Source organism: Ostrea edulis, chromosome 1, assembly GCF_947568905.1.
Source record: "Ostrea edulis chromosome 1, xbOstEdul1.1, whole genome shotgun sequence".
Taxonomy (NCBI): domain Eukaryota; kingdom Metazoa; phylum Mollusca; class Bivalvia; order Ostreida; family Ostreidae; genus Ostrea; species Ostrea edulis.
The window spans coordinates 26,464,433-26,489,977 of NC_079164.1; the positions used below are offsets into that span (position 1 = coordinate 26,464,433).

The 25,545-nt window shown below is 35.1% G+C and overlaps 2 protein-coding genes and 2 long non-coding RNA genes across 6 annotated transcripts in view; 2 read left to right on the forward strand and 2 right to left on the reverse strand.

The window, feature by feature from the left end:
- On the forward strand, window positions 1-15,697 carry LOC125663830 (von Willebrand factor D and EGF domain-containing protein-like). Of its 2 annotated transcripts, XR_007365656.2 has the most exons (20): window positions 1-182; window positions 522-725; window positions 4,228-4,392; window positions 6,148-6,189; window positions 6,335-6,582; window positions 6,695-6,781; window positions 6,874-7,248; window positions 7,657-7,806; window positions 8,875-9,081; window positions 9,518-9,723; window positions 10,049-10,117; window positions 10,240-10,519; window positions 10,728-10,877; window positions 11,107-11,299; window positions 11,486-11,670; window positions 13,303-13,560; window positions 13,743-13,776; window positions 13,881-13,977; window positions 14,235-14,493; window positions 14,951-15,697. XR_007365656.2 is itself a non-coding variant. In XM_048896221.2 (19 exons), exons 1-19 carry the CDS (start codon window positions 134-136, stop codon window positions 14,428-14,430), a joined length of 3,195 nt encoding a protein of 1,064 aa, XP_048752178.2. In that variant the 5' UTR covers window positions 1-133; the 3' UTR covers window positions 14,431-15,697. The 2 variants fall into 2 exon arrangements, 1 of the variants encoding a protein (XP_048752178.2); XM_048896221.2 differs by having other exon boundaries at window positions 14,235-15,697.
- LOC125663831 (uncharacterized) lies at window positions 4,414-7,021 on the reverse strand. The gene is made up of 3 exons (XR_007365657.2): window positions 6,883-7,021; window positions 6,317-6,436; window positions 4,414-6,163 (listed from the first exon to the last, which is right to left on the reverse strand). It is a non-coding gene; the product is annotated as an uncharacterized LOC125663831 (long non-coding RNA).
- LOC130052091 (uncharacterized) lies at window positions 9,416-10,373 on the reverse strand. Its single transcript, XR_008800454.1, has 2 exons — window positions 10,229-10,373; window positions 9,416-9,671 (listed from the first exon to the last, which is right to left on the reverse strand). It is a non-coding gene; the product is annotated as an uncharacterized LOC130052091 (long non-coding RNA).
- The window catches only part of LOC130046545 (von Willebrand factor D and EGF domain-containing protein-like), a 17,128-nt gene continuing 7,222 nt past the window's right edge, over window positions 15,640-25,545 (forward strand). Inside the window, exons 1-9 of one of the 2 annotated variants that reach the window (XM_056153153.1) lie at window positions 15,640-15,746; window positions 16,911-17,114; window positions 20,224-20,388; window positions 21,118-21,159; window positions 21,296-21,543; window positions 21,672-21,758; window positions 21,865-22,239; window positions 22,618-22,767; window positions 24,960-25,166. In XM_056153153.1, the coding sequence (XP_056009128.1) occupies window positions 17,006-17,114; window positions 20,224-20,388; window positions 21,118-21,159; window positions 21,296-21,543; window positions 21,672-21,758; window positions 21,865-22,239; window positions 22,618-22,767; window positions 24,960-25,166 (1,383 nt within the window). In that variant the 5' untranslated portion in view covers window positions 15,640-15,746; window positions 16,911-17,005. Of the gene's footprint in view, window positions 15,747-15,846; window positions 16,649-16,910; window positions 17,115-20,223; window positions 20,389-21,117; window positions 21,160-21,295; window positions 21,544-21,671; window positions 21,759-21,864; window positions 22,240-22,617; window positions 22,768-24,959; window positions 25,167-25,545 lie in introns of those variants that run through there. The other variant, XM_056153111.1, reaches the window with a different exon arrangement.

The window sequence follows — 25,545 nt, forward strand, 5'->3', positions numbered from 1 at the left end:
TTTGCGAAAAATTGGCATCCGCACTGCATGGGTTAGAATACTGAATAGAATATTCAAATGATTACCCGATCGATACGATTTAAAGAGTACTTCATTAGAATCTATCTGCATACTAACATAACATAACAACTTAATGAAAATGATTGGGCTCGTTTTCTTGCTTCTCCTCCAGGGATCTTATGGTATGTATAATATATATATATATATATATATATATATATATATATATATATATATAAAAGAAGATGTTGCTATTTTGTGTCGAATTTTAACAAATAATCTATTGGCACCAGTACGAAATGTTTTGGTTTTTCACATGCATGAATTAAATGCTGTTGGAAAAGCGCTTTCGTAATGATGTTAATTCAGAAACGTAATGACCATATTGTACAATGACAGGTTGAAAGTCAGTGCTTTTATCGAGATAAATATAAAAGAAACCAACCAAACTTTGAAACAGCAAAGGTTTATTACTGACCAAACATCGGTGCATCTTGATCAATACTGTGTTTTAATTTCAGGATGGCAAAGCTTGTTCGAACCCGATCCGTGCACGTCAGAGGATACATCTACAGTAATAATCGACGAAGAAGTGTCGTGTATCAAGATTGTTGACATGTCTAATTTGTCCTTCATCTGGATCCGCCCCCAGCTCTCAGATGGACGCCCACTTGTACTCTCTGATGAATGTGCCTGCTCCTCTGGTTGTTCCTTCGTCTTAAACGGTTAGTGTTGCAGCTGACTGATTCTTAAATCTACTGATCGTATGTCGATTTGCTGATAATAAATTGATCCGAAATGGTCAACAAGGTCAAAATTTCAGTATCTGAAAGTCTTAATGGACATTTCAACGCCCCTTCTAATGAAGTACTAGTTGTAAGACGTATGTCTGAAACTTCACGAAAGTTGACATTGAGTTCACTTGTCTTTCGTGGTCTGATGGATGAACGCAGTAAAATGAATTTAGAATAGCATTACCCACCCCTAGGATCCCGTGCAGAGAGCTTCTGTCCAACCACTTTCCCCGCTTCTCGTTGACCTGATAGTTATTGAGGCCAAATAGAAAATTAGTAACTACTTTTCACAGTGACATGCAGTTTTCAAGTTTTAAACTCGAATGTCACATATACCGTGGTTTTGACAGTCTGATTACCCCCCCCCCCCCCCCTTCTCCTATCGTCGTAGTTTTGAGAATATTCCTTGGATTGTGTCTATTGCACATTGATTTGTCAATATACATGTATCTCTTGAATTGTTCACATGACTACAGATATATTCCAAAACATATTTTCATTTTATTACATATATTTAGATATAATCTTTCACATGGTATGAATCAATTATTTTGGGTTGAACTAAAATTATACTCATTAATTAATCTTTAACTGAACAAATGTAATTGAGCTCTTTCTTATTAAATTCATCTCGGAATCTCCAGTTGAATTCTGAAACAACATTGCTTGCTCCCAAGGGACTAATAGAATCTTAATTGGACAGAAGTTAAACTGCTTCAAAGACCATCATCATTCCAATGAAACAATTCCTCTGTCTGTTCCGTGATGTACTTGTTTAGTCTTTACAAATTTTGTAGTTCAATACTGCTTATATTTACATCATTAATGTTAGAAACAAAATAAGTATTCATGTTAAATGTTATGTCGCTACATGTTATGGCAAAAATTGTATTGTATTTCTTGAAGTAATGATTATTAAACATTTACTGAAGTACATTGGTTGAACAGTCTGAATAAAATCAGACCCCATACTCAATATCATACATGTATCTAATAATGAGTATGGGTCTGATTTAAGCAGATTATTGGTTGAAATGCTGTTCTTCGCAAGGAAGATAGTTTAGTGCTGGTCTAATTTACATACAACTTTACGATCTTACAAGCTTTCTAATCTTTAAAATCTGGGGGGAGGGGGCAAAGTTCTTTTCTACTCCCATGTATATTTGAGAAAAATCCAAATGCATGTTTAAGATGTCCATGAAGCTTTCTACTCAAATTGGGAAATTCATGGCTCCTGGATCAGGGATTGAGGTCCTAGGGCGGGGCCAATATGGCCATGTAGTGAAAATACATCACATGTATCTTAAATCTTAGAAACATTTCTCTACTCTCATATATGTTTGAGGAAAAGTAAATACATGATAATTATGGCCACAAAGCTCTCTACTAATTGTGAAATCAGGGCTCCTGGATCGGTGGCTCAGGCCCTTGGGTAGGACTAATATGGCCACACATTAAAAATATAAAAATTATTTTTTCTTCACTATTTTAGAATTAAACTAAATGCATGGTCATGGTGATGTCCGTAATGTCCTCTTCTTAAATTGTGATATTCACAACCCAGAGGTCAGGGGTTCAAGAGGGGGAGTAGGAGGGGGTCAAAATGATTTATATATGTAACCTCTGTAAATTAATTATCATTAATCATTTATTTCTCATTGTTGCATAAGTGTAAATGTGTTTTTATTTCTGCGCTCAAGTGTGACAGACCACGTGTGTGTTTTTATAACTGACCACTGGACTTCCCTATACTTGTTTAACCGGTTTCTAATACTCACTCACTTTCCCGCTTTTACTAAACCAGGGACTGCACTCTCGGCGCTACCCTTAAAGGGAACAGACGTAAATAGCTACTTAGCATTGAGTTTTCATATTTCTTATTGAGAAAATATATGTACCGGTGTTTGGTAATTATTCATGATAACTTTAACTATATGTAATTGTGATATTCATTGTCATATTTAAACGTATTTCTAATTACTCATTTTATTTCAGGTTTTCACTTAATAGTTTTAATAAAACATATCCCTTAGACTGATGGTATTTGTCTCTCTAGTTGCATATACTTCAAACTTCCATTTTTCCTTCTTCTGTAAATGAATAGGAATTATATGTATATTTTGAAAGATCATAAACATGTGCACAAAAGACTCCATATTGAGGCTTAAAAGCAAATGTGAGATTCCCTGTGTGGGCTATGATACTCAGGTGATCGTTAAGGCCCGTTGGGCTCTTGTTGAAAATGATAGAATAATTGTTTATAAATACGACCTAACAGTAATATCTGTGGCTTCTTCAAATAACGTATGTAAAACTCTCAATGGAACAGAGTAAAGTTTTGTACGAATATGATGTGAACCTAATGATCTGTTAATGTAAGGTAAAAGTGAATCAAACGTGACATCATTTTTTTTTATATGAACAATGCCCATGACTGCGTTTTCGTCTTTAAGTATTGGGAAATAGTCCTATCACTTTCACGTTATTTCCTTGTCGACTAGTCAAATTCCCCACGTCATATACATTATCATTGCATACATATGGAAATGCAGTATCTAGGGACCTGATCCAATGATCTTCTCGTTGTATTTATACTGGGCGACGTGCAAGCCAGTATTGTAAACAGAAAATCCTTAATGGATCGACAGACAGTGCTGTACCATAATATGTCCCGTCTAAAGACGAGCATAAAAAAATATCAATCTTAAGTTTCTCAGGACAAAAATTTAGTATTTGATTTCATGAAACATTTATGTGTAAAATGGTTGAAAAATAAAACTGAGTTATTTTCAATGGTGATGAAAATGATTAATGTTGTGGTGTCTGAGAAACTAAAGACACTTCATTTTGATGAAGGAACATATATCGAGCGACAAGTATTGTCGGGTGAATAGGCAAATATTTCTGATATCTATGTTTTCATCCATGTTTTAAAAGGAAGTCAGCCATCATGACGACGTAGAGTACCTCCTTGATTAAAATTTTGCCTAATTTCTATATTTTAGAAAAAATATATCTATTCTCATTTCAACCTGATGATGGTACGAACTCTCTTCACCGGCGTCTGTATTGCTGGTGACGAAACAGCCATGTAATACCTGTACACTTCTATATTTAGAGATTGTTTATTCTTATTCTGTCTATTAGTGTATCATTTCTGTTAGCGAGGTAAATAAATATCACATACTACACCCTGCGAAAAAACGACATGTATTAATAATCGACATCGATAACAGAAATGATACACTACTAGACTGAATTAATGCGGTTAAATGTGTTAATTATACTTGTGAACAATTTCAAATTATACAAATATGTATAATAACGAAAACAAACATTCAATGATCAATACAATTTACATATATTTTCCTATTCCAAAGTTTGAAGTGACATGATATTGTTATTATTTCTCACATTCGAGTACATTTTTCAGACACTCTTCCAACCAATGGGACGCAACTAGTGAGCATTCGTTCGTCATGCTATGGGTATTGGTATTCGAGTGTTAGAAAATGTGACGGATTCTTCATCTTCTCCGTTGACGCCATTGCATATTTCGTGCGGTGGCTTTACTATGTCGAGATGGAAGCATGTTTTGGTAAAGATTAGCTCCTTAAAAGTCACTTCACATGGTGCTTTTTATTTCACCTATTATCAAATTACACTTTGCATTAATGATCGAATTATAAACAGAACTTGTAATAACATATTTCTAATATCACATTTTCCAATCATATCACATTCTCTTATCATACATACATCGCATTCTCATAACACATCACATTCTCATAACATATCACATTCTCTTATCATACATACATCACATTCTCACAACATATCACATTCTCATAACACATCACATTCTCTTATCATATCACATTCTCATAACATCACATTCTCATAACATATCACATGCTCACAACATATCACATTCTCATAACATATCACATTCTCTTATCATACATACATCACATTCTCACAACATATCACATTCTCATAACACATCACATTCTCTTATCATATCACATTCTCATAACATATATTTTAATAACATATCACATTTTCATAACATATCACATTCTCATATCATACATACATCACATTCTCTAATTGCTGTTATAAAATTTAGAAATTCATTTCAAAATTAAGGATTATCTCCCTTTAGACATTATTTGTTGAAATGTGCATCTGGTGCATCAAAATTGGTACCGTATAAGTTTTATATTATGACCCCTGGGTCGAGGCCTCTGCTGGTGGACTGTTAGTCCCCGAGGGTCTCTACAGCCCAGTAGCTAAGTACTTCGTTACTAGCTTGAAAATACGGATGTATATTTAATTGCTGTTATAAAATTTAGAAATTCATTTCAAAATTAAGGATTATCTCCCTCATGCATAGCTCTTATCCTTGGACGAATTTGGTTCCACCTTTTTTGGCACGCTGTTTTTGGCTATATTTAGCTCTAAAGCTTCATAGTTATTTCGGATTTCAAACATTTCGGTTGAGCATCACTGAAGAGACATTATTTGTTGAAATGTGCATCTGGTGCATCAAAATTGGTACCGTATAAGTTTTATATTCTCATAACATATCACATTCTCATAACATATCACATTCTCATAAAACATCATATTCTCATAATATATCACATTCTCATATAATATCACATTCTCTTATCATACATACATCACATTCTCATAACATATCACATTCTCATAACATCACATTCTCATAACATATCACATGCTCACAACATATCACATTCTCATAACATATCACATGCTCACAACATATCACATTCTCATAACATATCACATTCTCTTATTATACATACATCACATTCTCATAACATATCACATTCTCATAAAACATCATATTCTCATAATATATCACATTCTCATATAATATCACATTCTCTTATCATACATACATCACATTCTCATAACATATCACATTCTCATAACATCACATTCTCATAACATATCACATGCTCTTATTATACATACATCACATTCTCATAACATATCACATTCTCATAACACATCACATTCTCACAGCATATCACATTCAACATATCACATTCTCTTATCATGCATACATCACATTCTCTTATCATATCACATTATCATAACATATCACATTCTCTTATCATACATACATCACTTTCTCATAACATATCACATTCTCTTATCATATATACATCACATTCTCATAACATATCACATTCTCTTATCATATCACATTCTCTTATCATACATACATCACATTCTCATATCATATCACATTGTCTTATTATATAACATTCTCCTATCACATTCTCTTTATTACATGTATTATACGATATTGTTTCCACAGCTCCTTACCGCGGTTCCTGTCAGAAATCGTCGAATATAACAGGTGAGTGTTAGTTTGTAGAAATCAACAAAAGCAGAAACAAAGCAAACCATAATCTACTCAACATAGAGCAGTATATCATGAAAAATGAAGAAAATACTTTTGTAATTGAATATACATTCAAACTTACATTATAAATATAATCTAGATAGCGACCTCCACGTGTGTCCGGAAGTGAGAAGTTTCCACGAGGAGACCGAGGACGGATCAGCCATGGAGGCCATCTTTAAGTGTCTATTCCAACCAGTTCCTGGAAACGTAGAGTATGATGTAGACTGGTACATTGATGGGACACTGGTGAATAACGCCAGATTCTCTAGGGTCAGTTACAGCAACATAAACGACACCGCACTCCGCCCACGACACTGGACCAACAACTTCACTATGAGTTTCCAGGTAAGCAAATGTCGTAATAAAAACAAGTCAGATACCTCATTAGTCTCTTTGATTGCTACCTTCGACATTATATATTGAATTTTTCATTTCATGTTTGATATAACGTTTGCAGGTCTCTTGTGCTGTAAAGTCACGTGATACAATTTCTGGAAACCAAGGGGATTTTCAGGAAAGTTATCCATACTTTGCTGGCATTAAGGTATTTCTATGTCATGCCTTTCTCATCGTCAAGAATAGTACTATTTGTACAAAAAGACTAATAATCAAATTAAATACCATCCCCTTTTACAGTCAGATCACCTTCAGTATTCAGTGATTGAGGGGGAGACAATTCAAATCGGTCTCCAGGCAACAGTTCCATTCAGTTGTCCTCCAGTTTTGAGTGACGCAATGAAAGCCTCTCATTGTAATTTCCAATTCTACATCTGGACCCCAGGAGAGGGACAGTGTGTGAATGGACAGACCAACAACGGAGTTGCCTTCAAGGATAACCCCTGTGGAATTGTATTCGGCTACAAGGACAGAAGGACATCTCTCAGTGTTACCGGCTATATTGACGGATTGGTCAATTTCAGAGAGAGAAGATCAATCTTAAAAGTGGTCTCCACTCGAAATCCTATGGACTCATCTGGGATATGGGATGATGTGAAGATCCCGGAGATTACAGTAAGTTAAAGGTCTTGAGCTTTATTTGTAGCTGAAATGATCCTTTCTTTGATGTTTTGTCAGGTGATTTGTAGGAACGGGTGTGCGAATGATATTTAAATTTTGTTCTAAAGTTGAGGACTAAGTTAAGGAGTTCGTTAATCATTAAACTTCGATCTTTTTTCCGCGGCACGTTTAGTTTCATGTTTGCACATCTTTGGGAATAGAATTCGTCAGATTGTTATATACCTCCGTCATATTCCAGTTCTTTCTTTAAAACTTCTCAGACGCTACCAATACCTTTAGGTACATGCTGGTGTTTTACCTCCCCTTTTCTGGTTGAAATTATATCGTGTTGTGGAAAAACATTTTGGGCAGGTTGTACATAACATGTTTTTTAATTGATTTTGACCTCTATTCTAACAACAGGTTATTGTGAAAGACAAAGACATCCTAGTGTCTGGTAAATTCTGTGCTTCCTATACAGATCCACACCAGAGGACGTTTGACGGGAAGTACTTTTCCAATCAACGGGCTGGGGAATTCCTGCTGTACAGACACAAAACCTTACCTTACACGGTATTATATCCCGGTCGCATACAGGATAAAGAAATTACAAAATAGACATTAAGCGTCCATTAAGCTGAAAGTTTTCTATCTGTATCTTTTAAAATATATTATTTTTACCTGAAGTGAATACAGTATTGTGCACATGATAGGTTGTTCGGCTGTCGAAGTAAATCAAGCACTGCATATTGCATTGCCAGCATTTGATATACTGGGATTAGTGTTTACCCCTTTTTCTCTTGATGGTTACCAAGTATTCCAACAATAAGAACTATTTTTATCTGTCATGAAAGTAATGCTAATAATAGTATTACATCTTTGGTGTACTCAACATTGAACACAAAGGAAATAAAAATGGTGTTGTATTTCTTTTAACAAAAACCTTACTTGAAAACGTACTTTTAAAAAATAATTGATTAAGCACACACATCATACAAAACTGCAAATTTTATGATTTGCCGAGTGCAAGGCCCTTAAGACTTGGAAAAATAAAGATCGGACACCCATATATATATCTGAAATTCATTTCATTTCACAAATAAATTAATAGCTAAATTTGACATACGAATATCTTTGTTTGATGAAGTCTAAGAATCATAAACTCTTCATTTTTTATCCCAACATTCCCGTTTCTTCTCTTCTATCATTTTAACAATTTTCTCTTCAAGGTGTCAATTCAATATCAGTGACGTCCAATTTCTTCCTCTTTCTAAAGTAAAAAAAAATACACTTGTTGATAGAGAGATTAACACAATTATCACTGAAGTTACGTTATATCCACGTAGAGAGATATATAGATAGGCAGAGAAAAGTCCCGTTAAATCCATTACATGGGTCATATCCATCAGTTTTCTTATTTCACTTGTTACCTGAAGACATAGGTACAGGTATGTTACAGTTGCTTGTATCTTTCTGATGTCACATCCCTTCTTAAAATGAAACACGATTGTCATTAGAAATTATTTCCATATATGACCTACCATATTCGCTAGCCAAGGGTGACGCTCCACGGTGAAACACCGTGGAGCGTCACCTTTGGCTAGCGAAGAAAAGGACCTACATGTATCTGAATTTTGTTAGGTGCACGTGTTGTTTTCCGCATGTGTTTGGGGACGCGCCACGTGTAATTGTGGCATAGCCATCAGAAGTGGCGGAAGTCTCTTTTCAGTCCGCACTTGCACCGAAGTTTCTACAACTTGGACTAAGACGTTGTCAGTTCCAGAAGAGAAAAATGACATATGTAACGAGGATGATATGCGTATCCAGAAATACTGGCGCTATTATACGGTAAGGAAGAAGAGCCCTCCGAAACATTGATGTTGTATAAATGTCAAATCGCATTACACAAACCTAATTAACAAATGTGAATAAAATTTAAGTAGGTGTAGTTTCTGTGCTTTGCAGACAGAAATTAAATCACATTGTTAAGATCAATCGTAGTATAAAGGTTATGACAGAAATTAAAACCATTCTTGAAGGATATTGGTTATTGTTGAGGTTTGCCTCCATTGTATAACCTCTAAAAGAGCGACATAGAAATTGACTTGACCGTAGAAGCATTTACAACACATGATTAAATGGTTTACAGCCTATCACTATACATACAGTGTACCAGAAATCCTTTATCAAATCTTTTCCTTTTCATCGTAACCATGAAAATTCTCAGCTGGAATAATGCTTTTTACAAATCTTATTCATTCACTGGTTAAAATATATCATTCAGGTAACGTTTCCGAGCGGCACCGTGGTATCGTTTTCGGTGTCCTGGTGGAGTAGCTGGATCGGCAGTATTCGTATCCGAGCCTCTGTTTCTGACATCGGAAATACAGAGGGGCTGTGTGGACTTCTTAATGATGATGTCACCGATGACTTCATTCCTAAAAATGGACAAAGTGCGACTGATACGGATAGATTTGCAGAATCATGGAGGTATGTCTTTCTATTCTATGAAGTCCTCGTTTATTTTCATCAAATCTGATATTTGTAAGCGTGGATATTTCCGCGTGTTGTTTATTACGCGGATTTCCTTTGCAAAAAATACGTGTACGCGATATCTAATAATTTTGATATATGGAAATAATACACGTTGGGGTAATTTACACGAAAACTTTGTAATCACGTATTTAGTATAAATACCACCACGCGTAAATTTACAAGATTACAGTATTTGCAGGTACATTCAACCTTGGTAAATACTCTCGAATGCTGCCATAATTGGTCACATTATTACAACAACTTACATTTTCTACTGCAGAATTCCAATGAATTCTCTGGATGAAAGTCTATTTGTGAAGAATCCAAAAATCCTGAGCGAGTCATATTCGTAAGTAAGATTTTGATTTTGCATGTTAAGACCTAAATATGGAGAGCGTTGTCTTGAAAATTTCATTAACAATATGTATGCAATATGTTTGTGAACATCCAATACCAATACCTCATCCACAGCTACACTACAGACAGCAATACAGACAATGAGAACTACTGCACGTGTCCCTCCGATGAGCCTGTGAATTCTTATAGTCCGGACTTTGAGACACGTAATCAGGCCCACTGCAACCAGACGACACCAAGCTCTGTGTGCGGAAGTCAGGTTTCCATGGTGACGGATATATCATCGTGTACAACCTCTAAGCATCGACGGAAACGTTCGGTTGATTTGGACGATATTGGAGACGCCACGACGTTAACATATGCTACCGACTTCGATGAAACAGCCGTTTTCAATGTACTTTCTAAGCGCATCCTTTGTATCATTTTGAACTCTGAAAAATATATTCTGAGTTTCATTAACGTGGACTCGATTTGAATGCTATAAAATGTCAAATAATTTACAGATCATAATTCACTCATTTATCCTTGGTCCTTTTATTGTTGACCCTGTTCTATAGGTAGTACTTGTTTTAGTAAATCTTGATTTGTAAGATACTTTTCAGGCGAGTGACTGGATCAATGGTTGGAACGCAACATCGGCCAGGAAGTACTGTGAAGACGCTTTCACCTTTGACCCCGCCGTCCAGACCTGTAATGAACTTGTCAACATATCTGCAGAATCCTACATTGACAGCTGCGTAGAGGATATCAAGGTCATTTATATTTTTTCAGCTTCACTGGATTTTTTTCCTCCAAATAAATGATGCCATATACATAACATGAATTTAATCCACCGTACCATGTTAAAAAACTAACCTCCCTCTTCCTTGATATTCATTATTAGAATATGAATCTCCCAAACAAATACTAAATCTGTTTTTCGTACTTGATGTTTTTTGCTTTCGATGATGATTAATAGGCTACTAATAAATGTGTTGGTAGATGTCCGGTAACACAACTTGGGTTGAGGATACATTGGACACACTTAAAGGGGCGTGTCTTACAGAGGCCCAAAAGCAGGAGGTGTTTTATACTAACTCCTCCTCTAACTCCTCCGAAGAGCTGTCAATCATCCAACTGATCACGGCCCAACTTTGCCCCGCAAACTGTTCGGGAAACGGACAGTGTAAAGAAGGTAGGTTGATTTATGCTTATAAAATGCAATCATTAATAATAGAATTATTTAACATGAAGGCAAATTCAAAATTAGATTTACGGAATGACGGAATATCGTTCAACTGATTCTTATCATAATTGTATTTACTGTAAACATTTAAGACTCATACATTGAGTGAATCTGATTTTCTTGTATTACTGATAGCCATGTGTTCCTGCAATGATGGATTCATCGGAAGTGATTGCTCTGTCCGGGAGTTCATGCCTCCTACCGAATTTTTCTTGCCATCGAGTGGAGTGTGTGACACAAGACAACGGTTATGTCAGCATACCAATATTGCTGGGAAATTCTACTCCGAAAACGTGGTCGCCAACTTCACATATTTTAAGGTAAGACTTTTTTAAATATACTATACTAGTACATGAAACATATACCATCTGTTTACACATATACATGTATCATACAAAACAGTCGCGTTAGCTCAGTGGCAAAGCATTCGCAGCATCGCAACCGAGAGGTTAAACTTATCAACACTAAGACGTAGACATAAGGAATAATTACTTTTTCGTCAAATGCTCGGCATTTAGAAGATTCACGGGTCATTCGGATAAGACCCTAAAAACGGAGGCGCTGTGTCGCGGCAGGCGTTAACACGTTAAAGAACCCTCACTGCTACGGCCATAAGTGCTCAGTTGTGGTATTTCACCTATAACGGGTGATATTTCACCTAAAGCTGGTGGCGTTTGATTATAAGTTAAAAATTCTCGACGGGACGTAGATTAAAGAAACAACTAATCATATCTCATACAAAACCGACACCTTTATATACAAAAGGACCGATAGCCCAGCGGTTGATATTGGTCAAGGGTTGATATGGGGTGTAAATGACAATATGGTGTGTTTGTTTCTGTCTATTGTGTTTTATTTGATACGATATATAAAAGGGTCAGCCTACTACTTACTTTCAAGCAACGATATTTTTATCGCAGCCAAAAAAAAAAAAAAAAAAAAAGAAAAAAGAAACACAAACACTGAGGTGTTCCACATAAGGCCTACATGTAATAAGAAATATGTACCAAGTATGTTATGCATTCAATTATATAACCATTCATCACGACAAATTAAAGAGTAGGGTTTTTGATATTGTAGACAGCTGTTTCGTCAATAAAATTGGAACGCAGAAGTATTCATAATTTGTGTTCAGTCATCCAAAAAATACATTTTACTCTGATTCTACGTACAAGTACTCTGAAATTGATATTAAAGATGCTGAAGTTCCTCACTGACAATATTTACCTAGTCTTTGGTGATCTTCGGCTGCGTTCAAGGTCGTGGCGGCTAATCTTGGTGCTAGTTATGGTGGCTGATTATGCCTTTGTACAATTTGTCGTCTTTTCGCTATTTTGAGGTGAAAGTAAATAACATTTACAATTTGTCGTCTTTTTGTTATTTTGGGACAAAAAGTCTCTAAACATCATTTTGTTGTTTTTTCACCTCCAATTTACGAAAAGACGAAAAAACTGTAAAGTGACACAAATCAGCCACCATACCTAGACTAGTCGCTACGATCTTGAACGCAACCCAGGTCTTCCAACAGGAGTCCGTGTTTGCTCTTCTCTTAATTTTGCATTTTCTATTGGATTTATGGGGTTGATCCCTGTTCGTTATCTTCACGAGTTCATTCACCTTACAGATCTGTAAAACCTAGATACTAGATACCTATTTTAAGCATTTAAATAATCTATTACTGATGTATATATTTTAAAAAATTTCTATGTCCTTTATGTATCATGAATCACGAAAAGAAATTTGAATAATTGTATGCTATCTCCATCTCCTCAGATGATGACAAGTGTGAGTAAGTTATCTGGGTAATAAAATCTCAATAACATTACTCACCATATCTCTAGACTCCCTTCATACCAATAACTTATAACTCAACGTGGGATGGACTCGGTCGGTATTTCTGTGATATTTTTATATCACTATTCACAATGGTTACTTGTCATTTTACATTTAAGGTAGGAGAAACGGAATCTTCTAACCCTTTCTCCGTGATGCAGAATGCAACGTTTCGTCATTTTAACCTGATAACTGTGACGTTGCCGGAAATCCCTGTATCCTCTCGACGTCGACGCCGTTCGGTGATGGATGGTGTACACGGTTGGAATATCACGCTGAGTTATGATGGTAAAACCTTCAGTGATCACGTGACTCTACTAGTGTATGACAGTCAGCAATACTCCTGTGACACACAAACTCTGGTCTGTCAAAAATTGGTAAGTTTACAGAAGCTGATGTTAAAAATAGCTAATTACAGATAACTTATACTAAAGAATTTATCGTCATTCACAATCGTTAATTCTGGTACAACTGGATGAAACAAAATAAGCCATCAAAACAAAGAAGTTAAAATGTTAATATAAAATGATTTCTATCACACCATGTCTATTTATTCTAGATAAGTGAGAGCAATTCACCGTCCTCCACGTCAGGTACACCAAATTCTAAACATTGATTTTTTTTTAAATTCAAGCATGATTTAGAAAGATGTTACTAAAATGGCTACGTCACTGTGGGGGTTTATTTGCTGTTACAGATGCCGCTGTACAAGTCCCCGTTATTGCTGGGGTTGTTGTTGGAGTCGTTATAGTAGTTGTTATCGGGATCCTTATTGTGCTCATTAAAAAGAAAAGGTTCGTATATCTGCATCACATAGCATACACATTCATTAAATAATGATAAGTGTCATGCTAAAATTATTTTCCTTTTGATCATATACTGATGTAGATTACATGTGCAAGTTCAGCTGATATGAATGTAACACATTTTGTATAGTTTCATGCAGAAATGTTTGCTCATCGTTGGCGAAGTGCTGATCAAGCACTGAATACTTTAATGTCGTATTCCTGTTGTAAAAGCTTCATTTCATGTCTATGTATCGGTGTTTCAGAATTCCCGAGGGTCGAGCTCAATCTGTAATAGGGATACAGAAAGATGAACATAATACAAGCTACGACACAGGGACTGAATTCGTTGGAGATAGTGACTACGGACCGGTCATTCCGTCCTTACCTCCGATTCACTATGTACCCCAACAGAAACGGACTGGAACAAATATATCTCTGCATTTTGATAATAAAGATTAAATGAATTGTTCATATATGAAAATGAGATTAAAATTATTATCTCCGAAAGCGTTAGTAAATAGGGTAATTATATTATACGAACTCTTCATAGTGATTTTCACTCAAGACAATGCACTTATCATCTCATTTTATACTCAAATGTACATTACGATGAATGAACAATGAATTTCGCGTGTGACGGAAATAAAACTGTAGTATGCCATACTATACTCTACGTACATCCAGAGAGAGAGAGAGAGAGAGAGAGAGAGAGAGAGAGAATACAATACATAAACACTTAATTTGGAGAATATACATGTATATTCCAACATAATTTTACTATGAAAAGTAGCTAAGTACTTCGGTACTATCTTGAAAATACGGATGTATATTTAATTGCTGTTATAAAATTTAGAAATTCATTTCAAAATTAAGGATTATCTCCCTCACACATAGCTCTTATCCTTAAACGAATTTGACTCCACTTTTTTGGCACACCATTTTTCCCTATAATAGCTCTAAAACTTCATTCTTATTTCAGATTTCAAACATTTTGGTTGAGCATCAATGAAGAGACATTATTTGTCGAAATGCACATCTGGTGCATCAAAATTGGTACCGTATAAGTTTTACATGAGCTCGAAATAAACGACACCAGAGTCGTCCACTGCTGCTTCATACTTGGATATTTTATTGAAATTAGACATTAACGGCAAATTAACTGACAACTCAACTGTATGAAAAACGGGATGATTTCAGCTTCTCCATCGTCAACTTCCCATATTTATGTAGCAATATTCCATTATCACTTGCATATGGTGTTTATATCTCTCAACTGATTCGATACGCAAGAACTTGTTCAATCGGTATGAAACACGTCAGGCAGCATTTGACCCCATGATAGGTTGTATTGAGAAACTAGATCATTATATAACGACCATAGAATTTACAAAATGCTGACTTCAATCGAGACTGTTGAAACCCTTGTACCATCAACTTGTTTGTCAGTAGCTTGCCTCGATTCAAAAACTGATCATGCGCAGAACAAACTCTTGCGTATCGAATCTGTATAACATAATACAGTTTAATTAAAAGGTTAATGAAACACACACACACACACACACACACACACACACACACACATATATATATATATACTTTTCTATTTTGGTTATCATGTGTACACGTACCTAGTTTTTCTTGTTTGTATGTATCTCTTATTATATCGATGTCAATGTATTTTCTCTGTAATCTCCTAAGGGGGAAAATAAAGTATGAATGAAACGATGCCCTCTGGTCAGATGATAATCTACAGAGAATCACGAATGACACACGAGGTAAATGTTCAGACATATTTATAGTTAATCAGCTGGAGTACTAAATAGAATGCAATAAATACATCAATAATAGATATCTTCATTAAATATTTTTTATTCCTTTTTACCTGATGTCTATTTTTACCAATTGGTTTGTTATGAAATGTTGAATTTGATACACTGTTCACATTGATGCCGACATGTTCACAATAATGCCGACATGAAACAAACCAAACTATCGACGTACAGGTTAATATTAATCTATTATTTTTCATTTGAATAGTTTGTAAAGCACGGAAAGATCATTTTTAATATAATGTACAGAGGATTTATCCTATTTAGTTTTTACATATGATATTGTTGATGCAATTGTTAATTTTCAATGTTCTTTTCTTGTCGTAATAATTTCTAAATTAGCAATTTATATTAATTTTAAACATGTTTTGAATATGAAGAAACACTTATTAAGTCTCGTCTGTCTGTATAAGTATTGATAAATAACGATTAACTAATACAGACAATACTTTTGCTCAGCAGATGTATATGCGTAAATACCTAAGTTTTCCAAATTCAAGTTTTTACCTCCAGTTGACAATATACATTTAAATCCTGCTATTATGAGAAACGCTTGGTAGCTCCGTGGACAATTTTCAGTTATTTGTCTCTGTGTATAGATAATATTCTGAAAAATACCAATATATATACTTCCTGGTTTTAAAAATCCTTTGTTGTAATCAATTCATTTGTGAAAAATTTGCATCTGCACTGCATGGGAGAGAATACTGAATAGAATATTCAAATGATTCCCGATGGAAACAATTTAAAGACTACTTCATTAGACCTAACAAAACACACGTCTTCATTTCACATCACAAAAATGATAGGGCTGGCGGTTTCCTTGCTTCTCCTTCAGGGATCTTATGGTATGTATTTATATAATTCCTCCAGTACCTTATACATGTATATATAATGCAGACTTAATAATGCGGTTTTAGTCGAACTTTATTAATCTACTGGTACCAGTAAGGACGCTTTTGGTCTCCTCCTACATGAATTATGTTGTTGGAATAGGGTCAATATTTTTATCAGGAAATAAAAAAACACCTTTGAAATAGCAAAGGTTTACTTACAAAACATTGGTACATGTAGATGTAAATCTTGATCAATACTGTGTTTTAATTTCAGGCTGGAACAACTTGTACGACCCTGAACCGTGCACGTCAGAGAATACCTCTACAGTAATAATCAACGAAGAAGTGTCGTGTATCAAGGTTGTTGACATGTCTGATTTGCCCTATGTCTGGATCCGCCCCCAACTTTCAGATGGACGCCCACTTGTACTCTCTGATGAATGTGCCTGCTCATCTGGTTGTTCCTTTCACTTGAACGGTTAGTGTTTCTCGCGTAAAGACACAGCTGACTGATTCTTAAATCTACTGATTTTGTGTCGATTTACTGATTATAAATTTATCCGAAATTGTCAAAAAGCTGAAAATTTCAGTATATGAAAGTACTAATGGACTTTTCAACACCCCCTCTCATAAATTACTGGTTGTAAGACGTTTGTCTAAAACGTTGAGTTCAATTGTTTTTCGTAGTCTGATGGATGGACAGAATTAAAAGAATTTAGAATTGCATTACCCACCCCTAGAACCCCAAGCATGTTTCAAGATTGATGAAAAATTTGTTTTATTTCAACCTAGAAAAATAAGTCTTTGTTAGAAACACAGGGTTCACTGCAGTCCCTATTTTAAAGGGTAGTGACTTGTTTAATACTTCAAAGTCAAATCACACACACACACTCTCTCTCTCTCTCTCTCTCTCTCTCTCTCTCTCTCTCTCTCCAATCTTAAAACTGATGTTATTAAGAAGGCAGATTAAGGCCCCATTGCAGTCGTTATGTACAATGAAGATTATATAGAAGCAAACAGACAATTGTCAAATTGATTATGTTATTAAAAGAATTGATGTTAAAAGTTGTGGTCTTTTCCTTATTTTGAGGAGAAAAGTAGCTAAAAGTATGATTTCGTCGTCTTTTCGTTATTTCGGGAAGAAAATTCTTTAAATATCGTTTTAGTGTCTTTTCACCTCGAAATAACAAAAGACGTTAAAGTGTGAAATGGTGCAAATCAGCCACCATACCTAGCCCCAAGTCCAGTCGCAAGGATTTTGAACGCAGTCCTGAACAATTCTACCTTCTACTAAAAATACATAAAGAAGGAATTCCAGGCCCTATTATATTCGTCATCACTTTTGCAGTGTAAGGAGAAAACAAAAGGCTGTAGAGTACCTCTGGTCACCACTTACCACCAATCCTTTGAAGGACCTAAACAAAATCCTAAAGGATAACGTTCCTAAATCCTTCAGACAACACAGGAATATCAAGGATTTTGTGGTAAGGGCCAGAGTAGACAACCCTCTACCGAATGGAGGCTTTTCAACTTGTTCTGACAACCGCTGTTTGCTTCCCAAATTCAACAAGGATTCATAAACGTTTGAAAGCTTTACTAACAGCAAAAGTTATGAAATATTAGGGCAACTCTCTTGTAAAACCAACAATTGCATATACCTCATCAATTGCAAACAATGTGGCCAAATATATGTTGGGGAAACTACAAATATTATAGACCCACCAATCAACATCAAAACCAAACGCGTAAAAGAACGTATAGGAGAACACTTCAGCAAAGAAGGTCGCGTTTCGCAAGACATGCAAGTGGTTGTTGTTGATCATATCCAAATATGAACCAATGCAGAGAGGAAGAGCGCCACGGAAAAACCCTGGATGCATCGTTTGATGATAATCATTCCGTCCAGTCGGAATGAATAATTTGAATCAATTCACGTGCATGAATCTAGGATAAATCACCAGCCTAACCAGACTCCACAGCCCATTCACCAATGCTTACCCGACGAGATATTTGATGGAAAATACACTTTGTCTCCCTCCCTGCAAGGCTCTGACAATGAACTCCTTTTTTAAAACCACAATGAGTATTCCCAAAATTGCGACTATTTCAAACTTCTAATTATGTTAAAAACATTAATAGAAAAATTGTGAACTTGTGTGGATTTATATAACTCTGTTTTTTATGATTTTGATCTCAAGCTTGTGGCTTTAATTTCTTTGACCTCGAAAGGGGAAAAATAGTACACTATCTTCATTTTAGACTTATAATTTGTGTTATAACATTATTAGGATAATTATTCGAACGGATTTATATGGTTCTCTATTTGGAGCTTTAATTTGTTTGACCTTGAAAAAATAAAGGAAAAATATATTGACACACTATCTTTATTCTAGACTTCTCTACCACTGATTTTTGTGCGAGATTCCTTTGTTTATCAATTGGTTATCTTGATATTGTATTTCAATCCCACAGGAATCTCTTTGTCATTTGTCGGTGCATGTCAGAACAGTTCATCGTTCCGAATCACAGGCACTTATTTCTGTAAATAAGTTATGACGTCTGCATACTGATAATAACATGTGTTATTTAGAGAAACAAGTGCCTATGTTCCGAATCTACAATGACACTAATTACCAACGACATAATTCATTGTTACCTAAAGGAGGTATACTACACCAAAGTGATTTGGATGAAAAGTAGAGGATATGTACAACAATATTTTGAAATTGAAAACTTTCATATTTTCTTTATTTAATCACAAATTGCAGGTTTAGTACATCGTAATCTGAAACAAATTAAAAACCCCTGCTGAACTCAATCCCGCGATCTACAGTTCAGCAGTCGACGCACTAACCTATTAAGCTACTCAACTAGGGGATGGTTGTTTCAATGAATAGACAAATACTGCTGATATTTATATTTTCATCCATGTTTTAAAAGGAAGTCAGCCATTATGACGATGTAGAGTAAACCCTTAATTAATTACAATTATTATCATTATCTACCGTCATTTTTATTTCACAATCACATTGTTTTGTGATTCTTCTCCGTAATTTTGCCTAATGTCTATATTTTAGAAAAAATATATCTATTGTCATCCCAACCTGATGATGGTACGAACTCTCTTCACCGGCGTCTGTATTGCTGGTGACGAAACAGCCATGTAATACCAGTACACTTCTATATTTAGAGATTGTTTATTCTTATTCTGTCTATTAGTGTATCATATCTGTTCACGTTGTAAATAAGTATTACATACTACACCCTGCGAAAAAACGACATGTATTAATAATCGACATCGATAACAGAAATGATACACAACTAGACTGAATTATTGCGGTTCCAAGTGTACTGGAATTATTATCATGGCTGGTTCGACACCAGCAATACAGACGTATCTGATCAAATATAAGTGTAAATAATTCAATGTGGATCGTGCGAATCGTGTGCACTTAGTTATATATTTTTTCTACTTATTACTTATACCATGGACTTTCTGCAATCATATATCTATAGTTTCCTATTCCAAATTTTGAAGTGGCACGATATCGTAATTCTTTCTTATATCCGAGTACATTTTTTTCCAGACACTCTTCCGACCAATGGGACAAAGTCAGCCAGATTTGTTTCGTCATGCTTTGGATATGGGTATGCGAGTGTTAGGAAATGTGACGGTTTCTTCGTGTTCTACATTGACAGCACTGTATATACCTGGTGGATGTTTTACTCTATCGATATAGAAGCATGTTTTGGTAAAGATTAGCTCCTTTTAAGTCACTTCACATGGTGGTTTGTCTTTCACCTCTTATCAAATTACACTTTGTATTAATGATTGAATCATAAACATAACTTGTTATCACATATTTCTCATGACACATTCTCTTATCATACATACTCTTAACATATCACATTATCTTATCATATCACATTCTCATAACATATCACATTATCTTATCATATCACATTCTCATAACATATCACATTCTCTTATCATACATAGATAGCATTTTCTTATCATACGTACATCACATTCTCTTATCATACATACATCACATTCTCATAAAACATCATATTCTCATAACATATCACATTCTCATAACATCACATTCTCTTATCATACATATATCACATTCTCATAACATATCACATTCTCATAACATGTCACATTCTCTTATCATACATACATAACATTCTCATAACATATCACATTCTCTTATCACACATAGCATTCTCCTAACATATCACATTCTCTTATCACACATACATCACATTCTCATAATACATCACATTCTCTTATCACACATAGCATTCTCCTAACATATCACATTCTCTTATCACACATACATCACATTCTCATAACATATCACATTCTATTATCATACACACATCACATTCTCATAACATATAACATTTCCTTATTATATAACATTCTCCTATCACATTCTCTTTATTACATGTATTATACGATATTGTTTCCACAGCTCCTTACAGCAGTTCCTGTCAGAAAACATCGAACATAACAGGTGAGTGTTAGTATGTACAAATCAACAAAAACAGAAACAAAGCAAACTATAGTCTACTCAACAGAGATCAATATATCATAAAAAAGAAAATACTTTTGTAATTGAATATAAATTCTATATTATGAATTTAATCTAGATAGCGACCTCCACGTGTGTCCTGAAGTAAGAAGTTTCCACGAGGAGACCGAGGATGGATTAACCATGGAGGCAGTCTTTAAGTGTCTATTCCAACCAGTTCCTGGAAACATAGAGTATGATGTAGACTGGTACATTGATGGGACACTGGTGAATAACGCCAGATTCTCTAGGGTCAGTTACAGCAACATAAACGACACCACATTCCGCCCACGACACTGGACCAACAACTTCACTATGAGTTTCCAGGTAAGCAAGTACCGTAATAAAACAAGTCAGATACCTCATTAGTTGGGATATGTCCCATTGATTGCTACATTCGACAAGGAGAAATATATATTGAATCTCTCATTCGATATTTAATATAACCTTTGCAGGTGTCTTGTGCTGTAAAGTCACGTGATACAATCTCTGGCAACCAAGGGAATTTTCATAAAAGCCATCCATACTTTGCCGGCATTAAGGTATTTTTGTGTTGTGCTTTTCTCATTCCTCAATCATAGTACTATTTGCACACAAAAAACCTATAATCATATTTTTAAATTAAATATCACCCCCCCCCCTTTACAGTCAGATCATCTTCAGTATTCAGTTATTGAGGGGGAGACCATTCAGATTGGTCTCCAGGCAACAGTTCCATTCAGTTGTCCTTCAGTTTTGAGTGACGCAATGAAAGCCTCTCATTGTAATTTCCAATTCTACATCTGGACCCCAGGAGAGGGACAGTGTGTGAATGGACAGACCAGCAACGGAGTTGCCTTTAAGGATAACCCCTGTGGAATTTTGTTCGGTTACAAGGACAGAAGGACATCAATCAATGTTACCGGTTATATTGACGGATTGGTCAATTTTGGAGAGAGAAAATCAATCTTAAAAGTGGCCTCTACTCGAAATCCTATGGACTCGTCTGGGATATGGGATGATGTAAAGATTCCAGACATTATTGTAAGTATTTTTGAGATATTTTTCCTTTTGATTCTCTTGAAATTATCATTTCTTTCGTATTTGTCAGGGAATTTGTAGGAATGGATACGTGTAAATTTTGTTCGACAGTTGATGCCTACTTAGCGAATTCGTTATTCATCAAACTCTGACCTTTCTTTCCACTTTACATTTATTTTGCACATTTTTGGGGGAAATAATTCATCAAATTATTATAGCCAGCCAATTTTTTCTTCAGACTTCTCAGACGCTGTAAATACCTTTAGGTAGAGGCTAGTGTTTTACCTCTCTTTTCAAGGAGTTGAAATTTTACCGTCTTGTGGAAAAATATTTTGGGCAGGTTGAATGCAACATGCTTTTGACTTCTATATTGTACTACAGGTTATTGTGAAAGATAAAGACATCCTAGTGTCTGGTAAATTCTGTGCTTCCTACACAGATCCACACCAGAGGACGTTTGACGGGAAGCATTTTCCCAATCAACGGGCTGGAGAGTTCCTGCTGTACAGACACAAAACCTTACCCTACACGGTATTATATCGCATTCACATACATCCTAAAATTACTTTGTTAAATGCGTCTCTGGTTCCACGCCCAAGTACTCTGAAGTTGAAATTAAAAAATGCTGGAGTTCCTCATTGACAATATTTTCGTGTTCTTTGGTGATCAGGTCTTCCAACAGTCTATTAGAATACCCATGGGCACGAATTGTGCTCCTTTGTCAGTTGACCTGTTTCTATATTCATATGAAAATATGTTGCTTTGGCCTTCAATTCGACATTTAGATATATTGACGACATATTATCACGTCTCATATCCAGGACCTCTCGTTACAACCATATCACTCCAATACTTAGAGAACTACACTGGTTACCTGTGCAGTATAGGACACAATATAAGGTACTTACTTATACTTACAAAGCCTTACATGATGAGTGCCCAACTGATATCAAACAATTACTAGAGGTATATAAGCCTACCCGAAATCTTAGGTCTATAAAACAATCAGTCACTCTAGTTGTTCCAAAAAGTCGAACCGTAACGTACGGGAATCGGTGTTTCGGAACAATAGCTCCAAAACTGTGGAACGCCCTTCCAGAACATGTAAGGGACTGAAGAACACTGTGTGCGTTCAAGAAGTCACTGAAAATACATTTTTTCCATAAAGTTTTTCAGGACTAGTTTCTATCATTTCAGTCATTCGTGTAGGTTAGATTCTGTGAAAAACTGTGAAAACTAAAGACTGTGTGTCTTAGTTTTTGAGTATCATTTTGTGATGTTTTATTAAAAGAGAGAGAGAGAGAGAGAGAGAATTCTATGTTTTAATGTATTATACCTGAGACATTATATGCTGTGAGAGCGTGTGTGTATTTCATTATTATTATTATTATTTTAATACGCCCTGAAACTGATGTTTATTCTTATCTAGCATATTTATGGTGTCTTTTGTTTTCATGTTTTATATGTACATTCAGGATAGTTACAGCTTTTAATGTTTTATTCATTTTCTATGTATTATGTGTATAAAATTCTATTGTAAGGTATATATGCATTGTAAAGCACCTTTGAGCGTACATAGTGTATGAAAAGGGTGCTATATAAATATGGTATTATTATTTATTTTTATTATTCTCTATTAACAATGATGATTTTCATTCTTATGTCGATTCGATATATCCCAGTGAACTTGAAATAAAAGACACCAGTTGTCCACATCTGCTTTATACTTAGATATTTTATTGAATGTAGATATTAAAGGCAAAATAACAACTCAACTTTATGACAAACAGGGTTATTTCAGCTTCTCCATCGTCAACTTCCCATATATATGTAACAATATTCCATTATCACCTGCATATGGTGTTTATATCTCTCAACTGATTCGATACGCAAGAACTTGTTCTGCTTATGGTCGGTTTTTAAATCAAAGCAGCCTACTGAAAAACAAGTTGATGGTGCATGGGTTCCATCAATCTCGTTTAAAATCAGGGGTTTCAACAGTCTCGATTGAAATCAACATTTTGCAAATCCCATGGTCTTTATAACGATCTAATTTGCCAATACAACCTATCATTGCGTCAAATGCTCTCTGACGTGTTTCATACCGATTGTTAGGCCGTTCTTGGCATACTGATTTTGACTACGTATAACTCCGTTTACCTGATCAAGATATAGGGCTCACGGTTGGTGTGACAGGTTGACAGGGGATGCTTACTCCTCCTAGATATCTAATCCTACTTATGTTATATCCAAGGGTCTGAATGTCGAATTAAAGGCCACAGCGAATATTTTTATTTAATGAAATCTAAGAATCACAAAATCTTCATTTTTGTTCCTAACATTCCCATTTCTTCTATTCTATCATCTTACTTTCTCTAATTCATTTATATGTTAATTTAATATCAGTGACGTTCTAATTCTTTCTCTTTCTAATGTGTAAAAAATCTTGTTGATAGATAGATCGACACAATTTTGACTGAAATTACGTTTTCAATATTATATCCACATATATAGATAAATACATATCCAGGGAAAAGTCTTCTTAAATCCATTACATGGGGACTATTAATCTGTTTTCTTATTTCACTTGTTACCTGAAGAAGTAAAGTAGGTACAGTGCATGTTACAGTTGCATGCATCTTTCTCATGCCATATACCCTCTTAAAATGAAACTCGATTATCATTAGAAATTATTTTCATATATATGTATGTGAAATTTTTAGGTGCACGTGTTGTTTTCTGCATGTGTTTGGGGACGCGCCACGTGTAATTGTGGCATCGCCATCAGGAGTGGCGGAAGTCTCTTTTCCGTCCGCACTTGCGCCGAAGTTTCTACAACTTGGACTAAGACGTTGTCAGTTCCAGAAGAGAAAAATGACATATGTAACGAGGATGATATGCGTATTCAGAAATACTGGCGCTATTATACGGTAAGAAAAAACCCACGAAACATTGATTTTTGTATAAATGTCAAATCGCATTACACAAACCTAATTCACAAATTTGAAAACAATTTCAGTAAGTATTGTACAGTATGTGTAATTTCTGTAATTTGCTGGCAGAAATGAAATGACATTTGTGACGATAAATAGTAGTATAGAAGTTAAGACCAAAATTAAAAGCATTCTTGAAGGATACTGGTTATTGTTGAGATTTGCATTCATTACATAACCTCTAGAAGAACGACATAGAAATTGACGTGACCGTAGAAACATTTACAACACATGATTAAATGGTTTACAGCATATCACTATACATACAGTGTACCAGAAATCCTTCATCAAATCTTTTCCTTTTAATCGTAACCAT